General features: G+C 38.9%; 1 protein-coding gene and 1 long non-coding RNA gene across 2 annotated transcripts in view; one reads left to right on the forward strand and one right to left on the reverse strand.

Annotated features, from left to right (window-relative positions):
- znf704 (zinc finger protein 704) overlaps positions 1 to 17,503 on the forward strand; it is a 50,164-nt gene extending 32,661 nt beyond the window's left edge. Inside the window, exons 3-9 of the mRNA XM_088328744.1 lie at positions 7,983 to 8,086; positions 8,167 to 8,435; positions 9,803 to 9,903; positions 9,971 to 10,238; positions 11,138 to 11,269; positions 12,700 to 12,791; positions 12,852 to 17,503. Coding sequence (XP_088184870.1) covers positions 7,983 to 8,086; positions 8,167 to 8,435; positions 9,803 to 9,903; positions 9,971 to 10,238; positions 11,138 to 11,269; positions 12,700 to 12,791; positions 12,852 to 12,966 — 1,081 coding nt within the window. The 3' untranslated portion in view covers positions 12,967 to 17,503. The remainder of the gene's footprint in view (positions 1 to 7,982; positions 8,087 to 8,166; positions 8,436 to 9,802; positions 9,904 to 9,970; positions 10,239 to 11,137; positions 11,270 to 12,699; positions 12,792 to 12,851) is intronic.
- On the reverse strand, positions 11,012 to 15,299 carry LOC148370931 (uncharacterized). The gene is made up of 2 exons (XR_015849739.1): positions 15,260 to 15,299; positions 11,012 to 11,365 (listed from the first exon to the last, which is right to left on the reverse strand). It is a non-coding gene; the product is annotated as an uncharacterized LOC148370931 (long non-coding RNA).
- Positions 17,504 to 20,632: the final 3,129 nt, after the last annotated feature.

The following is a 20,632-nucleotide window of genomic DNA, read 5'->3' on the forward strand; positions in this document are numbered from 1 at the left end:
GTGGGTTTTGGTTAGGCTAGCGCTTTTCTCCGTCACAATGAGCGGCAAAGTCAACAGTCACGTAACGACCCTTCCCACGCAGTCATTTGGACGACAAATCTATTCTATTTAGTCGTGTTTGATGCACACTTTCATGAAAAATCTGTATACAATTTAGTTTCACTTTTTTCAGCTCAAACTAAGCGTCGTAGATCACAAACCTTGTGTCTAGAACAATCACGATGAGATTCGATTGTGGGTTGTAGCAGTGAGAGTACCTGTTCTTAACCACTAGACCACTAGGGTTATAGATGACACACAAAAATGCACTTTTTTTTCTCACGTCACAATATTTTACAATACCATGTTGCTGAAAACATGGGTCCATTACTAAAATCATTTATTGACACTAGAGGTAAGATCTTAAGCTTGAATTATGGGTCAGGCCCATAATTTCGATCATTACGTTCGGGTCGTGCTGGGCTTCTCTCCTGCTGACTTTTTTTTCTCTTATTTTTTTCCACCCGTCATTGTTCTTTGTTTCTTTTTTTCTTTGTGTCACGTGTTGGAGCAACCGCGCGATGGATTCAGTCCCCCTCAGTCAGCAAGGGAAGCGTGGCCCTCACAAACAAATGTGAAAATTGGTGTTTTCTTCTGGCTTGATCCTGCAAATCTATTTGATTGGTCGGGCTCGAGGTGGGTCAGGCTTTAATATCCAGGGCTCAGATTGATTTGACTGGATGTTTGAGGCCCGATCTTACCTCTAATTTATAGATCCGCCAGAGAGCCCTATGCCACGATGTCCAAAAATAACAAGCAGAGCAAGTATGGCGTCCGAACAACAACGAGCGACTCTTTAGTCGACATTCCTGATAGCATAGCCCTATAATTTCTTCCTATTTTACGCAAACTTATCTGAAACGTTCGGAGAAAAGAGTCTCGGTTATTATATACAGAGCTATATTCAGGAAGTCCGCCCCGTACCAACTCCACATAGAAATAGATTCAGATTTCTCAGCTCTGACAGACTCTTACTGCAAATGTAAAGCATAGTATGTACACCACATTGTTTTCCCAATGAGTTTTATATATATCACCTCACTCCTATTTCTTGGCGCATCTAATGCTATAAAAGAAGCAACCTTTTCTTTAGGCTGTCTTTGCAGATAACTTATAAGTTCATAACTGATGACAGAAAGAACCCATTCCGGGCATTTTTAAGGCGTGTCCAGGTTTATATTTCGTGGTAATATACTGAATTAACGTGGCAGGGAGGAGCTGCACTTCATGCTGTGATGCTGATAGGGAGCTGTCCTACATGGAATTAGTTAAAATTGTAACCAACTAATTTTCCCAGCATTTTACCGTGAATGTAGGAGTTAAAACGGGGGTTGTATGTTTAGGTACTCTTCTTGATGGTTGATTTCAAATATGATGACAATTGCGACAGGTCATTTCTGAGACTTTATATGAAAATTCAACAGCCAGTCAATCATAGGTGAGGCGGGACATGCGTTCAAGCCCATTGTCTTTCAGGGAACTTTAGTTTTAAGTGGTCTACATTACAAATGCCCAGACACATCGGCGAACCATTTTGATACAAAACACTCTAACCTACAAATGTTTCAGGTTACAAAGCTACTGCCAGAACGAAATCAATTTGTAAGTAGAGGTTCCACTGTACAAGTGGGTGGATCACTCGTGATGCAGAGATGGCGGACCTAAATCGGCAGCCACCGGCTGTGGTTTGCTTCACGTTCTGATTGGCTGAGAGCAAGAGCTGTCGGATCTATAAATCGACACTGAATCAGACTTTGAAAGACTATAGATACATTTTACATTTCATTTTGGTGTTGTGTGCATAGTTCACGTTGTCAATAAATTAATTTAAATTAGTTGAATCATGGTCCCATGTATTCAAAAATAGTGTGATGATAAAGCCTTTTCATATGTGGTCTTTAAACCCAGAGGTCTTGTAGTTAGGAATCCATGCTCTCACTGCAGCAATCCGAGTTCGAATCCCGTTTTTTGAGCAATTGTGGTCAGTGATATTTTTCGACCGATTTACTGTAATACAATATAGACTACCGGAAAGTCTTGTGTATAAGGCGCACCCAAACTTTGTTTGCTTTTTTGGGGTACAAAAAAATCCGCATTACACACCAATAAATACGGTTACAAGAATAGCCTATTAAGATATTTATACATAGAAAAATCATAAGATACGCCAAAGAGTTTTTTTCCTCCTGCTTTCTTGTGTTGACCTACTCTCGTACTGATCATTCCTTTACATCGAGCCATCCAGGACAAAGGACGTGAGAAAGCGTCTCGGGGGGGGGGGGGGGGGGGGGGCACTTCCTCTCATATTTACCTCAGAAGCCGAGCACGTTTAGCCTCTTCATTTACTCGCTTGGCTGAACCTCTCCTCTTTGTTTAGCTCGCCGCCGCATCGTATAGATCGAGCGTGCCTCGCCCTAAATGAAAGCCCGTTTACAGCATTAGGCAGGAGATATGGCCCAAAGAGGCGGGGGGACGGGTTATTTACCAATGATTTGTGCTAAAGGTCGTCGTGATTGTCATCAAAATGACGCCCGCTTGAAATTTCGCCCGGATTTGCTTGTTTCTCCTTATCACCTGCTGCTCTGGTGGACAAAGAGTAAAGCCTCTTATGTAGGGCTACATTTACCGGCTATTTTAATTGTCAAAACGTCAACGACTATAGAAAAGATTCGTCGAATAATCGGATAATTCTTTTTTTTCCTCTTCAATTTAGAATGAAGTTGATTTCATTATGTGGACAATGTCCGTACAGGTGCATGAAATCCTTAAACATTTAATCATTTTGGATGAAGAACTTGTAAAAGCTTAAAATTTTTGCATTCTGGTGGCCTTTTTTGCCATTGCATTTCTTTTTCCCTCATGATTAACCATAGCTGACCTTAATTTGTATTTCATTGACGTATCAAGGGTCATACCCCCAATGGGCCGCGCTTAATAGGACAGGTGCATGCTACACCTAAACAGGGCACTATAAAATGAGCAAGGAATACGCATCAATTATGGTCGTTCATTATGGGCAATGCAAAAAAATTAAAGGAGCATTTCCCAGCGGTAAAATGTAATGAAAAGAACTTCCTGCAACTGAAAATGTAAGCTAAATTCTACTATCATTTTTACCCAACACCTACAACATATGGAGATTTTTTTCTCAAACAAATATATCAGAAATTTACTCAAGATCTAAAAATCATGTGTCTTGGTAAATTGCATACATAAATCGCAGATATATTTGTGGCAGATATATTTCCTTCTCATTTCTGTCATCAATTTTAATCGTTGCAGTCCTATATTCCTCATCACATGCTGCTCCAGTGGACAAAGAGAAAACCCTCTTGTGGTATTTGTGTGTGCCAGAGGCAAGCCACCAAGGAAGACCTCCAACACGGCACATTTAGGGCATCCATGTGCTTTCATTGCACCCCCATAGGAAGTAGCATAAAGGCACCCCAATGTATAGTGGGAAATGTAGGGCACACGCCACTTCAGACGAGTGTGTGGTGTGTCAATCATCTCAAGGTAGAGTGCAACCAAGAGAGCAGATGATCATTTTTTTCCCCTTATCTAGCTCGCTCAAGGAGGGGTTCTCGCTGTGTGTCATAATAAAAAAGGTCCTATATGCAGTGCTCTATATCAAACTGTCATACTCAGGCACACACAACTGTATATTTACTCCCCCCAAAAACACAATTTATTGTGACATCTATGCTACACTATTTGTCGAAAAAATGCAAACACAATGAAAATTGTAGCCCGGTGATTTAAATTATGTTTGAAATTCAGCCCTGAAAACTGTCTCTGAGTAAACAGCCTAGGAAAAAACATTGGAAGAAAGCCATGCTGGGAAAAAGACATGGGTCATTTTTTTGGGCATGGCTCAAGATTTTGATATTAGTTTCACTGAGCTGCGAAAAATGCTTGTTTACAAAGGCGATACCTACAAAGGCATTAGAAGAAAGTCGTGCATTAAGTTGACAGGTATGAGATCGAGAGACTGAATGTACACTTAAAATTAAAGTTACTGTAACTTTAAATTAGCGCACACACATTTCGCTTGTTGTCTCCTCCATATGCAAACTGGACTAGCTGATGCTGGCAGTGAGCAGTCACAAGCTGTTAGGGGTCTCTAGCGGTAGCTTCTGGAAATGCTTGCGAACTGGATTTTCTTCGTTATAGCGAGAACGTTTTTTTGTTGCAAATAAAATTGTATACTGAAAGTCTCATGTTTAGAGGTGCTTGTATAAAGAGGTACCTTGAATTCTAATGTTGGGTTTTCAAGGATTGAAAAGTGTTTGAATTTTATGTGAAGTGGCTTTAAATGCTTGAAATTGTTGCCATGTTTCTCAACAAGTCTGCTTAAAAATGATGCCGTCACTGCTCCCTGGTGACTTCGCTTTGTCATTGCATTCCTTCTTCCCTTGCGATTAACGGCAGCTGGCATCAGTGTGTATGTCATTCGAAGTGTCATCGCCCCCTATGGGTCGCACCCAAAAGGACAGATGCTACACATAAACTTGGCACTATGATTGTGGACATATATTATTGGTCCTCAGCACGGCGGAGCAGTGGTTAGCGCATGTGCGGGACAGTTCTGAGGTCATGAGATCGAACCTTCCTGTGTGGAGTTTGCATGTTCTCCCGGTGCTTGCATGGGTTTCCTCCGGGCACTCCGGTTTCCTACCACATTCCAAAAACATGCATGTCAGGTTAATTGGCCGGTTCAAATTGTCCCTAGGTGTGAATGAGCGAGTGAGTTGTCTCTCTGTGTGCCCTGCGACTGGCTGGCAACCAGTTCAGGGTGTCCCCTGCATACTGCCCAAGGAGGGCTGGGATGGTCTCCAGCATCCCCGCAACCCTACTGAGGATAAGCGGTGCAGATAATGGATGGATGGATAATTGGTCATGCAAAAAATGAATGTAGCTCTTCCCAGTGGTTATTTGTAACGGGAAGAATTTCCTGCTACTGAAAATGTAAGCAACCTATTATCCAACACCTATATGGGGAGAGATTTGTCTCATAAATCAAATATATTTGCAATTTACAATAAAATCACACACAAGATTAAAAAACGCATACATGTAAATTGCAGATCTATTTGTGGCTCTGCAAAATACATGATTCACACCAGTTTTCTTCATTTAATGGCACAGGAGGAATTGGACAAAACCGCTTTGATAGTCTTTGAATTTGGCCATGAAAAAGGTTTTCGAACCCTGTTAATAAGCCAATGCAGCCCGGACTCAAAAAGCCCACCTCTGCATTAGTCCCCAAGATGTTATATGATGGGCGAGAATGTTAGAAGATGTTTTGGTGTGTTTCAGAGGGGAGGGGTATGGAGATGCGGGGGTGAATTCCTGTAATCCAGTGCGGCGTTTAGCATCGGCCTTGGTCCGAAATGATTGATGAGCGTCAGGCCTACTTGGAAAGCAAAGACACCTGGCTTCCTTGTTCTGTACCGAGATCGACCCCACTATGTTAAGTTGGGGCCACTTTTGGGGGGGGGTTGGCGGGCGCGTCAGGGAGTGGGAGTGTTCTGTGCTGATTTTATACGAGGTAACTAAATACAGAGGCCGGGTGGATTTCCACGCATGCGGTACGCTTTATTGTGGTTGAGTGATGGAGTCCTTTCATGTGACGTCGAGCATGCATGTGAACATTTTAAGGATGACGTTTTGTTTTGCTCCGCAACAACAGTTAAGTATTTTTCCAGCAGAGCACCCAAAACTCCCACCACCCCAAACTGGAACAAAGTTTTCCCATCTGCGGTTTATTTCGCTCAATATGTTTGTATTATATTTGTTACATATATTTGATTGTATTTTTTTAAATATGTTTCTAGTAAAAGCAGGAGAAATGCTACTTGAAATGGCCATTCTACTCTGCAAAGAAATAAACAAAAATAGTCATAAACATGAGAATATATATCTGATTACATTACTAATTTTTAGGATTAATCTTGAACATTAGTATTTTTATATAAAATATATATATATATATATATATATATATATATATATATATATATATATATATATGAGATAACTTCTTCGTCATGCCATGAGGCTCTGTAACTCCACCCGGGGGAGTAAAAGCCCACATTAAACCCCACCCCCACATTTGCATATTACCCTATTTTTATTACAGTGTGTATTTTACGTAGCACTATTTAAATACTCACATGTTATATTGGGTATTTTTGTATTCTATTTCTTTTATTTTATTAACTTATTTTTCAACACAAGGATACTGTTAGAAGTGTGAATTTCCCTACGGGGATCAATAAAGTGTCTGTTTGTCTGTCTGTATATTATATATATGTATATATATGTATATATAAGATATTGTATTTATTTATTTTCTTGTAAAATAATAATACTTTTAACATTTGAAAGTATTTCTGTTCTTGCTAATTCTAAGGATTATTTTTCTTGACAGATGATTTAAAAAATATAGTTGTTTCTAAAATATATTTTATTGTATTTTTTCTTGTAACATGAGAAAAGTAATTCTTTGGCCATTTTACGCAATAAAAAAAATACACAAATTAACAAAATACTAACAGATTATTTCAGTCAAATTCTAAGTTTATGAAAAGTTTTATGTTTTTGTTTTTCAAACACATTTTGATGTTTCATAAATTTAAGTACTAAAATAAATAATAAAGGTGCCCTAGTACTTGAATATTTGTGTATGTGGTTCTCAGAGGACAAATGTCAGTACAGGCCACACATCCATCAAACAACTCCTTCACTTCCTGGTCACCTTGGGAGGTGTCGTCATGACAACAGTGAGCCATCATAACAGCTTGACAGGCGAATACTCGTAATTAAGACGCGATATACGAGCTCGGGAGTTAGCCTCGGAGGGCTTCATTAACGACCAACTGCCTAACGGATCGTCAATCAACCCTGGTCAATGTTTGTACGACCAATTGTTTGGAGTGACCCACCCCAGAAGTCCCAAAGTAGCTTACAAGCACAAAAGTCATAACTCCAGCTAGCTTGTTGGCGGCTATTTATAAATGCTAAGAGAGCTGGTTTTTGGAGGCTGATAATGTCACTTACCTCATTCAGTGCCATAACGTACAAATGTGTTTTCGGAAGCTTCATCCCTCAGTGTCAAAAATACGTAAAAATCCCTTTTTTAATATAACTATTATTAAGGGTTTGGCAGAGCTCATCAGTAAGTTTCGAGGCTCTGGGAATTATTTCAGTATGATAAATCACCACTAGTTGACAGTAGTGGATTTCATTTGATTTTTGTCTACACATCACGGAAGCCCACACTTCCAAATGTTTTTTTTCTCGTAACTAGCGATGGAAGTGTGTAGGCGGCCTCATTTGGCATGTAGTTAGTGAAGCTGTGTATGAAAGAAGGCAACACATGGATAAATATCGACCAGAGTTTTTTTCTTTCTAAAAAAGATGACTAAGGCCCCTAGTCATCGTTTGGGCCAAGAGGGATGCCGTTTTTTGTGTGTCCGCAGGAAGGCGGTTGCCATGGTAACCGAAATCGTGAGATCACGTCACAGGAAACATATGGTGCTGAAAAGTTCTTGCATAGTTCATGAATAAGTTTAGTGTTCTTGCAATAAAATGTTATTCTGCAAACAAAGTACTCTTGTGCTTATGGAAAGCATTGTTAAGATATTGGATGTATCACTAATGCAACAAAACAAAAACACAGAAGTAGTATTTTCAAGGACCTAAGCAATGTTCAACTGTTGTTAACTAAACAATGATACAAGTCGATGCTTTCTTTTGATATGTTCTATGCCTATATTGATATATAACTATATTTTCTGTTTGCCTTCAAAAACGAATAAAAATGGCAGAAAATGGCTGGCAGCAGCTCTTCCTATCTGAGAGAAACATCTGGAATTGAATGAGTGGATTGGGGAGTTAGCATTTTAGCTATTAGCTTCATCATTGTTGCGTTTACTCAGGCGGTCGGAGGAGGAAGTAGACATGGATAAAGTGACGGCCGCCATGGTACTCACCAGCCTGTCCACAAGCCCGTTGGTCAGGAGTCCGCCCGTCAAAGTCAGCGGTAAGCCAACTCTATTTTTTGCCAACCAAAACAGTAGCGCAGCAAAAAAAAACAAAAAACGCATTGTTCTTCTGCATCAGAGACCCTGAACGGCTCATGGAAGGAGAACGGCTCCTCGGCTCCCTTTACCCCATCCAGCAACAGCTCATCTGGCGGCTACTGGAGCTGGTCGGCGCCCAGCGACCAATCCAACCCGTCCACGCCGTCACCGCCCCTCTCGGCTGACAGTTTCAAGCCCTTCCGGGTCCCAGGCGGAGGGCCCCCCAACGCGGGGCCCGAGGATCCCAGTTTGGAGGAGACAGACGGCAGCAGCCTGCTCTTTGACGAGCCCATTCCACGAAAGCGCAAGGTCGAGTAATGAGTATTAACATTACGGCATGCAATTCTAAGATAAATGAGTTATTAGGTAATTAGCTTACCTTTTCATCATCTAAAGAGCATAGAATTACAAGTTACCGTATACGCTGCACTATAAGGGGCACCTAAATATTGGGCACATTCTCAAAAAGATTTTTTTTTTTTGTGATACATTTTTCATATATAAGTCGCACAGGACTATGACGCGTGGAATTAAAACTTCAGTAAAAGTTAGGGTTGCATAAAAGATAGATACATTTGCATTGAAATAATGTATTTTTTAGAACATTAATTAATATTATGACGTCTGGTTTCACCACTAAAATTATTCATTCCCTCATAAAAAGTTACTGTGCTGTCCTCACTCCGAAGTATCCCCCTTTTCGCCAGCTAGACAACGAGTGAACATCGTTCCTTAAAGGCAGACTTATTTTCTTTAGTTGCTGTTATTCTGCCAATGGCCTCAGCCATTACCCTTTTTTTTACTTTTAGCAACAAACAACATGCTGACCACAAGATGGCACTCGAAGACTGCTTAATGTGTTCCCAAAGACAGAACAGTTACCGTATATGCAGTATAATTTAACAACAACTCAAGTACGTACCATATTTGTTCGTTTATAAGGCACACCCCTGAATATTTCTTAAAATTCGGTCTTTGCTCAGCTCAAATTAAGCATTGTAAGTGACAAACATTGTGGAATATGTGCAACCACAATTAAAATCTTTTATTGAAAATGTAAATTTTGAACACAATACCAACATAAAATTTACAATGTATTTATTTCCCTTCAAAATCCAATTCATCATCAGATACACCAAAGAGTAGTGCCTTTTTACATTATTTCTGTTTTTTCCATACTCTAACATTTGTTTCTGGCACAGTGAGTAAAAAATAGTGGGATAAGGAGATCAAATACACTGCCTTTTCGTATGTCATGTACAGTATATCACTTGTGGTTCGGATTCTGCGCTTTTACTCCCACGACCGGGGTGCAATTTCCGTTCCATCTAATGCAATATTTTTCAACTGATCAATTATTGCACAAATGCGAAAATATACTACATTGTGTAAAACGTGCCGCAGACCTTGAGTTTTTAAGTTGAAAAAAAAACATTTGCGTTATACATGAACAAATATACCCATTTTTACCCACTGTATTTTCTTGTATATAAACCGCACCGGATTATAAGGCGCACGTTCGAATTTTTGGGTAATTTGGGTTTTCTAAGCGCAGTTACGGTAAGTCACAAAAGACCCATTGACCAGTTCCATCTTTTAAAAATGTCATATCTTAGTGTTAGCTCAGCCACCTAGATCTTTCCTAGCATGCTAACCAAGCTCTATTTTTACTGCAGAACTCCATGAAGGTGATGTTCAAGTGTCTGTGGAAGAACTGCGGCAAAGTCCTGAGTACAGCCGCCGGCATCCAGAGGCACATCCGCACCATCCACCTCGGGTACGGATCTATTTCCTGCTCGGTAAGATAACTTCCTACTCACGCTTTTGTCACTTCCTGCTTCCAGGCGCAATTGCGACTCTGACTGCAGCGACGGCGAGGAAGACTTTTACTACACGGAGATCAAGCTCAACACGGACACGGTAGCCGAGGGCCTGAGCAGCCTATCGCCCGTGACGCCTTCCGTCCTGGCCACGCCCCCGGATCCCCACGGGGCCACACCCCCTAACCTGCCCCCACCCTGCACCAAGGAGCCTCACTCTGGCAGCGCTACGCCGCTCAGCCGCTCTGCGCCCAGCGCACTCTACCTCATCCATGCCGACCACGCCTACCAGGTGAGGAGACCGAGCCTTAGCTGTGTTTGTACAGGTGCTTGAAACCCTTGAAAATGCTTGAATTTTAATGTTGTGTTTTCAAGGTTTGAAAAGTGCCTGAATTTTGGGTGAATTGCTCGTCACTGTGCAATCGTTGGCGTGTTTCTCGGCAGTCTGACTTGATTGATTACTTTAAATGAAGCAAAATAAAATAGGTCTGCTTAAAATGGTACAGACACTGCTCTTTTGTGGTTTTGCTTTGCCATTGCATTTCTTCTTCCCTCGTGATGAACTGTGGCCGGCATTAGTTTGTATGGTGTTGTCAGTGAGTCGACATTGCGCCCAAGTGGACAGGTGAAAATACAGGGATGTCTCTAGGCTGCTGTTTAAATGAACAACGGCTAGAAAACGGAAAATACAAACTATGGCTAAAATGTTGCAAAAAAAAGAGGCTATAGACCCCATTTTATGTTTGTAAATAAGTGTGAGTAGCCAAGCTGCGCAGACATTGTTGAGGCAGAACGGCGGAATTCATGTCAGTTTATACAAGCTTTTGCAAGCAAGTGATTGACAGAAAAAGATCTTAAATGAGCATAAAGAATGTGCAAGAAGCAAAATAGCAACTTTATTTGAGTGCTCAAAGTCGGTCAGCACTACACAGCTTGTGTGTGACTTGCGCGCCTCATATACAATCCCAGTCTATATTGGGTGAGTAAAGAGTAAAATGTCTTTTTATAAAAATAGTGGCTCAGATGAACCAGTTCATATTAACAGTAGCTTAGTACACACATTAGTTTAACTTGAGAAGAGTTTACTTGAGGAATTGGGAAATCTGCTTTGAAATCCTATAAAAGTGCCATGAAAAAGCTGTATGAACCGTGTCTCAGCCCCATTCTAAACCACACCTTCTTCCCAATCAGGCAACAGCACCAGTGTCCATCCCGTCCAACGGCGCCACCAACCTGGCAGCCTCCTACAGCTTCACGCCTACCAACGGCTCGGGCTTCAGCATCTCGTGGCAGTCGCCGCCCGTCGCTTTCACCGGCAGCACGGTCAGGAAACACACACTTGAACTCCAAAGCATAGTGGTACCTCTTCATACAAGCTTAATTCGTTCTTTGATTGCGCTCGCAGCTCAAATTGTTTATCTAAAAAACAAATTTTCCTTAAATATTAAATACACATCTTCCCGATCATTAAAACGCATTCAAATAGTAAATGAATGTCCAAAAATACAGTACAGTGATCTCTCGCTGTGGTTTACATATAGCGGTTTTGCTTCTTTGAGGGCTTTCATCGCGCATTGTGTTCGGCATTCTGGTTGGCTAAACAGTCGCCCCGCCCCTTTTCAGCTTGTGTCTGCCTGCGCCTCAATGAGGTTGCAGTACGAGTTGTACACATAAACTACATTACATACGCACAAATCTTTTTCAATCTTTTTCACTTCTTTTGGCGCTTCCTAGTGGCTCCCTGGCGTTTAAAAAAAAAAAAAAAGGTTTGACAATGGAAAAACATTTAGTTCCTTTAAAAAAACAAACAGGACACATTGTTAGCGTTTTCCAATGAATATAGATACAGTATTTCTTTTGTGCATAAATAGGCAAGGCACGTTTATTTGTATAGCACAATTTATACACAAGGCAATTCAAAGTGCTTTACAGAAATGGCAGACAGGTTAAAACACACACAATAAAAGACATTCAATATTTAAAATGTGGTTTTACAGTATGTTGCCTTCCTTATAAGGCTTATGTAAAGCTTTAGACTTTTTTGGGGGGGTCCAATATGGATCTTTCAACATTTTGGATTGCTGACCGGAAAGTAAATGAGTTTTCTGTAATGTACACATGGTGGCGACAAAGTATCATGTAAAGTAAAGTGGATCGTGTCCCTTATCAATACAATTATGCAATAAAGCAGGAAGATATTTTTTTAGAATTACAATATGATATCTGCGATTGGCTGGCAACCAGTTCAGGGTGTCCCCTGCCCACTGCCCGATGATTGCTGGGATGGGCTCCAGCACCCCCGCGACCCTACTGAGGATAAGCGGTGCAGCTAATGAGATGAGACAATATGATGTATAAGTTACAGAATTTTTTTTTTCAACGTCAATAAAGTACAGTACTTTGATATGCCTATAAATCGGGTTTGTTCTTTGGTTTCAATGTATATAATATAGTATTTTTAAAAGAAATAGACAAAGGTGTCAATGCAAAGCACATTTTGACTATCGCGTGACCTTTTTGGAACGCAGCCCCCACGAAAAACAAGGGATACTGTAAGAAGAAAAAAACGAGAAATTTCTAGTGGTAGCCTCTGGAACAGCTTGTGATCTGGATTTTTCTTTGTAGAGCGCGCAAGAACTTTGTTGGCAAAAGTACTCGTATACCGAAATTCTTGTGTTTCAGAGGTGCACGTATAAATGGGTACCACTGTAGCACAGCATTTAAACACCAAAACGCTTATGCGCCCCCTGCAGATATCTCCCAGTAAGAGCCAGGGCTCCGCCGAGCAGCGTTCCCAGACAATTGCCGTCCTCTCGTCGCCACCCAGAGCTACGGCAGCTCTCAGGTGAGGACCACAACCCCCCCGTAAAATGCTATTTGCTCATCTCTTGTTTTGTTTTTGTAGTCGCAAAGTACGCGGCGAAGGCAAAAAGTGCCGCAAAGTATACGGGATGGAGAACCGCGACATGTGGTGCACCGCCTGCCGCTGGAAGAAAGCTTGCCAGAGATTCACCGACTAGGCGGATGCCGGACACGCCCACAACTGGCCACCAGCCTTCTTCTGCTTGCCTTCTCTATACGGATCGCAACTGTCCGTCAAGTTAGGCTCCGCCCCCCACACTCCCTCCGATCCGGCGGGTGGCGCCGATCCAGTCATTCCCACTTTATGGGAAAGTGCAGCTAAAAAAATAACGTGTGAAGGAAAAACCACACGCTTTTGTTGAGGAAGGTTGGGGGGTTGTTTTTGTTTGTTTTCTATGTTTTATAATGTTTTTAACCGAAACGTCCCAGAAAAGAAACTTTCGAATATTCCAAAAGAAGAAGAAAAGATCCTTTACTTGCAGTTTTGAGTCTAGAAGAACGCCTCAATGGATTTTTTCCCCCTATTAAGATACCACATTACGTCCTCTTTGGTTGTTTTTTCCTATACGATATTCTTAAAAAAAAAAAAAACTCGGCCCAAAAAATTACTGTTAGCTATCGCAAAAGTTTGACTTTTTTAAAAGGAACCTCCTCCAAAATGGAAGAACATCACAATTTTTCAAATTTCACTTCAATTTTGTCGTTTCCGAAAATGACCAAATGAACAAAGAAAATTCTCCGATTGCATCTCGCGCAAAGGTGGTCACACAGACGTGGAGGATTTTGTCTTCTTCATCTCGATGTTTTTTTTCATTTGTGCATATTTTTCCATGCTTTGAAGATGGTTTCTAACAAATGTTGTAAAAACACCAACGAAAAACATTTGAGGACCGACCGGCTTCCGAACAAACTCTCCAGCAACAATCGTGTAACAAAAGTCGTCGAGGAGCGACGTTAAACTGGCGGTTAAGTTTCCTGGCAACATCGAAACTATAAACATGGAACTGGATGTTTATCTGTTTTGTTTTTTCGTGTATAAACGTGGAACAAGCATCATTTTTTGTGAAAACTTTGTAACCAAAACCTTTTCCCAGTTATTAGCATGACATATTTTTATTTGTGTCGATGTTCCTTCCTACGGTGAAACCGAAACCAGTCAATGAAAACGTATAAATGTTAAAAACTACCCAAGCTTTCCTCCCTAAAAGCTTTTTTGTTGTGGTGATTTTGTTTAGCATTCAAATGCTAAACCTGAGGAGGACCTAAAACCAAAATGGAGGCACTTAAACGCAGCACTTGCTAAATCTTTGTTAGCACCTTAGCGTCACTCTCGTGTAATAAATACGATATATGTAAATGTGACTAACGGGAAGATTTTTTAACATTTTGTAGGTAGCTAAGAAAAAAAGCACTTAATTGGGTCGCTGTAGTTTACAGATTTTTAGGTGATACATTTTATTTGCTACGTAACTAATACCTGTGTATCCCTCCATATATACTTTTGATCCCTGAGATTGCGTTTATTTGCATCATGTTGCTAACATACAAATATTACGGTTTTCTCGCGTACGATGTCCTTAAACGCGAATTCAAAGTCGCTTCCGATATATACAAATTGTTAAAATCGTTTCTTCCGTGCGATTCTGCCAAACTAAATATTAGCTGTTTTGTTAGCGAGACATTGATATATCAAAACAAAAATTTTAATGCTTTCCATATAAATCTATCCCATTTTATTGATTCTTTTGTTAGCTAGTTTTCATGTTTTTGCTAGCTTTGGTTGACATCTCGAAGAACTCTGTGCTGCATTGTCCGCTAATCAGTTTGCGGCTCTGATCCGATTCCAATTTTTAAAAAGGCAAAACAACTGGACGCCATCTTGTTAAGATGGAAGTGCTATTCCCGTCATTGGCTGCCATCTTGTACGAATTGTTTGTAGTAAAACTGGAAAATATAACAAACACGTGATCTCAAGTTTATCAAGTCAAAAAAGGTGGACACTATTCTGTAATTTTATTTTTGTTTAGTAAGCTTTTTGAGGGCTTATTACGGTCTGTTAGCATCTAGGCTAATGCAGTAAAATCTGCTACTTTTGGGTTTGTTTGGTTTTTTTTGCTCGATAGCTCACAGGGTTAGGCGAAAACTACCTATCAGTTTCATTGATTTAGTTTAGTGAAGTTTAGTTTTTGGATGCTAGCTACACAAGCTAGTCGTTTCTTTAAAATGCGAGTGCAAAGATTAAGTCATTAAGTACAATAATAGCAAAGTTGGTTGCTGAAAACACCAAATGGTGTCGCACTTTGACAGTTCTATAAGCCGATTGTTTGATGAGCCGACACGCGAAACAGTGCAGCTAAGCTAATGTGCGTCAACAAATAGATTTCACTAATTGAACGGATCAAGATTTCTCTTTTCAAGTTCGTTTTGTTTTCTTCCCAAAAAGTTACTTACGATGATAGCTATGCTCATCTCCTTGGCAACTATGTTGACAGACAGCAAGGGGGCGGGGCTTGAACCGTCCTTTTCTTCGTAACGTTAGCGATTTTAGCTGACGCTATTTTGGGATTTTCCGAATGTGCCTTGATCGAACTTCCGGAAAGCGGTGGGAATGTTTCCAGATTTGGGTTTTTATTTTACGAAAGACATCGTGAGGTTTTTCTACGAGTTTTTCCTGTGTTATTTTACCAAAAATCTTTTTTTCCTGTCTTTCCCTTCTTGAAAAGGGCTTGTAAATAATACCCATGTCCGTGTCGCGGTGCTTTTTTTCCTAGAATTGTTCGGAGAAATCACAGAAAGCCTCACAGTCAAACAGCCAATTAGATCGTCCGATATATATCGTGAATTTCTTTTCTTGTGAATATGCAACCCGGATGATCTTATTGGCCAACTCTACAATCACGACCTCAAGAGTTTAACACATGTGGTGTAAATACGATCTTGATTCTTTTATGAGAATTTCCTATGTCGCATGTGCATGCTAACGCGTTGAAATTAGTTCAAAGACGTTGTGATGTGTCGTCCATGTTTCAGATTTGGGGAACACAAAATGTCACTCGGTCTTCTTTGTAAAATGCTTGACACATAAAGAACTTCCTTTGCAACCAGATCGCATTCGTACAGTTATAAATAACAAAAAATCGTTACATGAAGTTGATCGTTTTCTAAAATTTCTCTCCGATTTTTTTTCAAATCCATAATAATAGACACGTTAGCTTAGCCTAGCATGGAAATGGTCTTTTTTCTGTATTGCACATGATGCCAAATCTTTCATTGTTATTCATAGATAAAAAAATGATCATCTATTGTAGTTCTTTTAGCCTAGAATTATTTTGTCCATTTGTTGGTAAATAAGCTATAAACTTCAATATTTCACAACAGTTTGCGAACATAGTGCTAGCACAGTTTCTGATCATAAACTAAATAGTAACATAGTTTCTTTTCATATTAATGTCAACATATACCAGCTTACAACGTTCCAATTTTTTTCTGACCTAAAAACCAATTTAAGTTTGAACACGGGTTAGCATAGCATAGTATTGACCAACTCAAATTATTTGACAGACATAATACCCTTATTTATGAATAGATCGCATGGCAACAAAATAGTATTTTCAAGTTGAGCGCTTCCCGAAATTTACAATATTGTAACTCAAACAATAATTTTACATAGTTTAGCATTGCATAGAAATAGTTTTATCTTTGGTAGTGAGACGTAAAATTCCACATGACGACAAAATGATCAGATAATCTAGTTCATGGTAAAATTCTTAATTTGTTGGCAGAAAATGTAGAAATTTCAACACATATAAACAGTTTCAACTAGCTAACATAATGTTACGCAGCATAGAAATTTTTTGTAGGTTTTTTGAGGGGTTCGGGGCCATAGCCAAAATGTAAAATTCTACATAACAAAGTTATTAAGGATTATTATAGTGAATTTTAGCGTTTAATTTTTATTTATTTATTGGTAAATAGGCTATTAACTTCAAAAAATACCAACATTTTCAACTAGATAATATAGCTTAGCTTTTTACCGTAACCCAAATAGTAAGGATATTTAACTTATTTTCAAATTAATGGCAACATTTACCAGCTTTCAACCTGTTCAATTTCAGATCGTAGGTTAGCATAACATCGACAAGCTTCTTTTTTTTTTTTACATAAAACTCCGTCAATGACATTCCGACCAGACAAGACCACCAGCATGTTACTCTTATTTAAAATTCATATTCTTTCGATGCGAATTTCCCACGAAACTCGGCGGCATAGCTGTCGCTAAGAAAGCTAACACATCGTAGTCGGTTCCGAAGTTTTTTTTGTCGTTACAAAACCATCCACTGAAAGCACTTGCAATATAAACACAAAAAGATGTATATATCAAAGTATATATGATGTATCTCAAATAGTACTCTATTGCACCATTTTTTCCCCTTAGATTCAATATAAAGTTCAAACACACTGACTGTTATTTCCTGTCACGCTTTTAATTTTATATAAAAGATATAGACACACACAAACAGATGCTAAATGGTATTCTCTCTATATAAATGTGTTTGCTGACAATTGCGTTGGTTCTGGTGCTGTTGTTGATGTTTGTAACATTTGTTTTCTCTCCATGTGATGTCACAACTGTGGGGATTTTTTTCTTTTTTACAAAATTAAAAAAAGTTGTTTTCTTTGCTGGCAGCTGGTAAATCATGTGTCATCATGTGATTTTTTTTTTTAAATGATCATTTGATGTATTAATATTATTTTAGATAGAACAGGAAATTGCGTCTATTCCAACCTAAGCACTGCAGCTTAATTTGTTCACTTGTTAGACAGCATGCTAATAAACTTTACATTCTTTTTACCTCTAAAGAAAGCAAATTAACTTTTTTTCCAAGCCCTTTTTTTCTTTGAAGGTGGTTAGTTTAATTGCAACAATAAGAAATTACACTTAGGCTAACCTACGTGCTGCAGATTTATTTTTTACCCTTAAAACGCAAACTTACGAACTTTACAAGTACTTTACCTATGAAAAAAATGATGTTCTTAACACTTTTTTTTCTTTTTAAGATCTGTAACTGAATTACGACAACAAGAGAATGACACTTATGCTAACCTATGCTCTGCATCTTAAATCGTTCCCCTGCTAGCCCAACAAACTTTCCACATACTTTACCTGTAAAAACAAAAAGCTAATTAACTACATTTTTTAAATATTTAGGCTTTGCAATTTAACTACAATAATCATGAACTCTTAAAATGCTCTAAAATTCAAAATCAAAACAAATACGAAGTTAGATAACACTCACCGCACCTCTAATGCTAAGCTAATACACGACATGTTCAATAATAAAAACAAGGTAAATAAATCGCATTTTCAAGTTTCAAAACACATTTATTGGTCTCAACACAATTTTTTTTTTCATTTAGGCTGTGCAATTGAACATCAATGACCATGGCCCTGTTTTTAGTAACACGATAAAATAAAACCATTAATGTGAAGTTAGCTAAACCTTACCACACACTATTATGCTAAGCTAATACCTAACACGTTAAATACTAAAAATAAGGTAGATACATTTCACCATGTGGATGGCGGATGGTGTTATGAGTGCACTGCAGGAAAGAGGTCTAAATCTAGTGGAAGCTAGAGCTCTTGTCGGCGATAGGAAGGAGTAAAGAGGTGTTGTAAAAGGATAGTGGGATGTTTAGACGTGTTCTAAGGGAGGGGCAGGGCACCTGTATGATGCGGCAGGGGTAAACCAATGAAAGCTGTCGGGCCCTGCTGTTGAACAAAAGAGTGTGTTGTGTCACCCCTGACCCGAGTGACATGGCTGCTTTCTTATGTCCCGTTTCATCTGGAGGGACGAAAGCATGACCAACTTGGGTGCTAGTTTGGGCGATTGGTCCAAGAAAATCTTGTGGGTTTTTTGCTACTTTTTACCTTCATTATTTTTTTTGTCTGTGTTTGTCTTGTCGGTCAGCCCTCTCGGGGGATATGACCAGGGTAGATACATTTCATATTCAAGTTTTAAAGCAGATTATTTTTTAACCCCTTTTCTTTTAAGTTGTGCAAATGAACTACATTAACACTGCCCCTCTTTGGAATGCAGTAACACGGGAAAAATAAAACAATAAACATGAAATTAACTTACTCTTACCAACGTTAACTAACTAGTCTAATACCTGACACGTTAAAAATAAAATCAAGGAAAATTATGTTATATTGATGTTTCAATGCAAATTAGTTATGTTATAAATACTTTCTCCTAAGATGTCCAATTGAACTGCAATAACAACGTACCTCTTTTTGGTAACACAAAAAAAATAAAACAATAAATATGAAGTTAGCGAACCCTTATCATGAGCTCTTATGCTAAGCTAATACATGACTTGGTAAAACGTAAAAGTAATGTAAATAAATCACATATTTCATTTTCCATTCATAATAAAACGTATCCATTGAACATGATAATATAATGATTTAAAATGTTCTTATAAACGTTTCTTGTGAAGTTGTCGCTGTCGTCAGCCGGGTGTGGGATTTGTTTTTCAACATACGAAGCAACCACAGGAGGGCGCGCTAACGCTAGATACACAGTTTCTGTGTGCACTCCAACATGACAGTTTTGGTTTCAATCTCTTATGTTAACGGACATTCTGAATATTTAACACTGAGTGTCACAAGTCCTATTTAAAAAAGGGGGGAAAAAGATAAAGACAAAGATAAATTCTTTATTGTCCAGCGCGCTTTAAAGCAGCTCATAACACATCTCAGCACGCCCTCTACGGGAATATTTTTGCCACCGTCACCTACACTATTATTTGGTTAAACTTTTTACTTACATGTTTTTATAATAGTTAAAAAATTCGAGATTTCACACATTTAGGATGAAAAAAAAACTAAATTAATATATAAGAGTTATTTGAACAACTGTGTTGGGTCATCACGTCATTTCTCCGTATGTTCGGGAAGCTTCGTTTTTTTGTTGACAGAAAATAAAATATATCAATATCCACATAAATGTCCTAAAAAAACGATGCCTTATATTTTAGTATTATTTCCTCTTTTTTGAGTTAAAAAAACGAAGGTAGAAACGTTTGGAAATTGAGACGTGAGTGACGTCAGTCCCAGGTAAGGATTCGGTCTCGGGCTTCGATAGATTAAAAATGTCGAAATTGAACTTTTTAGAATTATTTCTGTCGGCTGAGTTCATCTACAACGCGACACCAGGTAAGTTGACAATTCGAAAATAACAACAAGCTGTTTTTGCTTATTGAGAATCAAAATCCACCTGCTATATCCTTCAAAAAGGTGGCTTTTTGAAAGTTGGTGTCGAGGGATGATTACGTCATTGTTGCCAACATCGTCTTCACGCGTTAACATTCGCAACACGGCTTGTTAGACATGGGTTAAAAGCTTTATTCGTATTTTATACTCTCAAGAAATGCTGAATTATTATTGTATATCATTTTGGAATCATTTCTGTTGATGTTGAAATGTTTCAATTCAAACTTGTAGGGAGGCACAAATCACTTTTTACACCTCATTCCAAACCACAAGATTTGCGGGTAAACGGTCAAAATATTTCAATAAAATTACATTTTGCATCTGAAGCTGATCATCTGAAAATTACAGTAGACACCCGGGATATTATATTAATTAGTGTGCAAAATTGAATTTTATTGCCCAATGATATACCATATAAAAAACATTAAACTAACAAAGTAGCATTTACATTTAAGATGTGTAATTAATCTTAACTAAACAGGAACCCCTTTAATGTTGTAAAATAAAACATGTGTAATAAACTTGTATAAAGTTAAAGAACAAAT

The sequence above is a fragment of the Urocampus carinirostris genome, chromosome 2 (genome assembly GCF_059441175.1).
Source record: "Urocampus carinirostris isolate Australia breed hairy pipefish chromosome 2, RoL_Ucar_1.0, whole genome shotgun sequence".
In the NCBI taxonomy this organism is placed as follows: Eukaryota; Metazoa; Chordata; class Actinopteri; order Syngnathiformes; family Syngnathidae; genus Urocampus; species Urocampus carinirostris.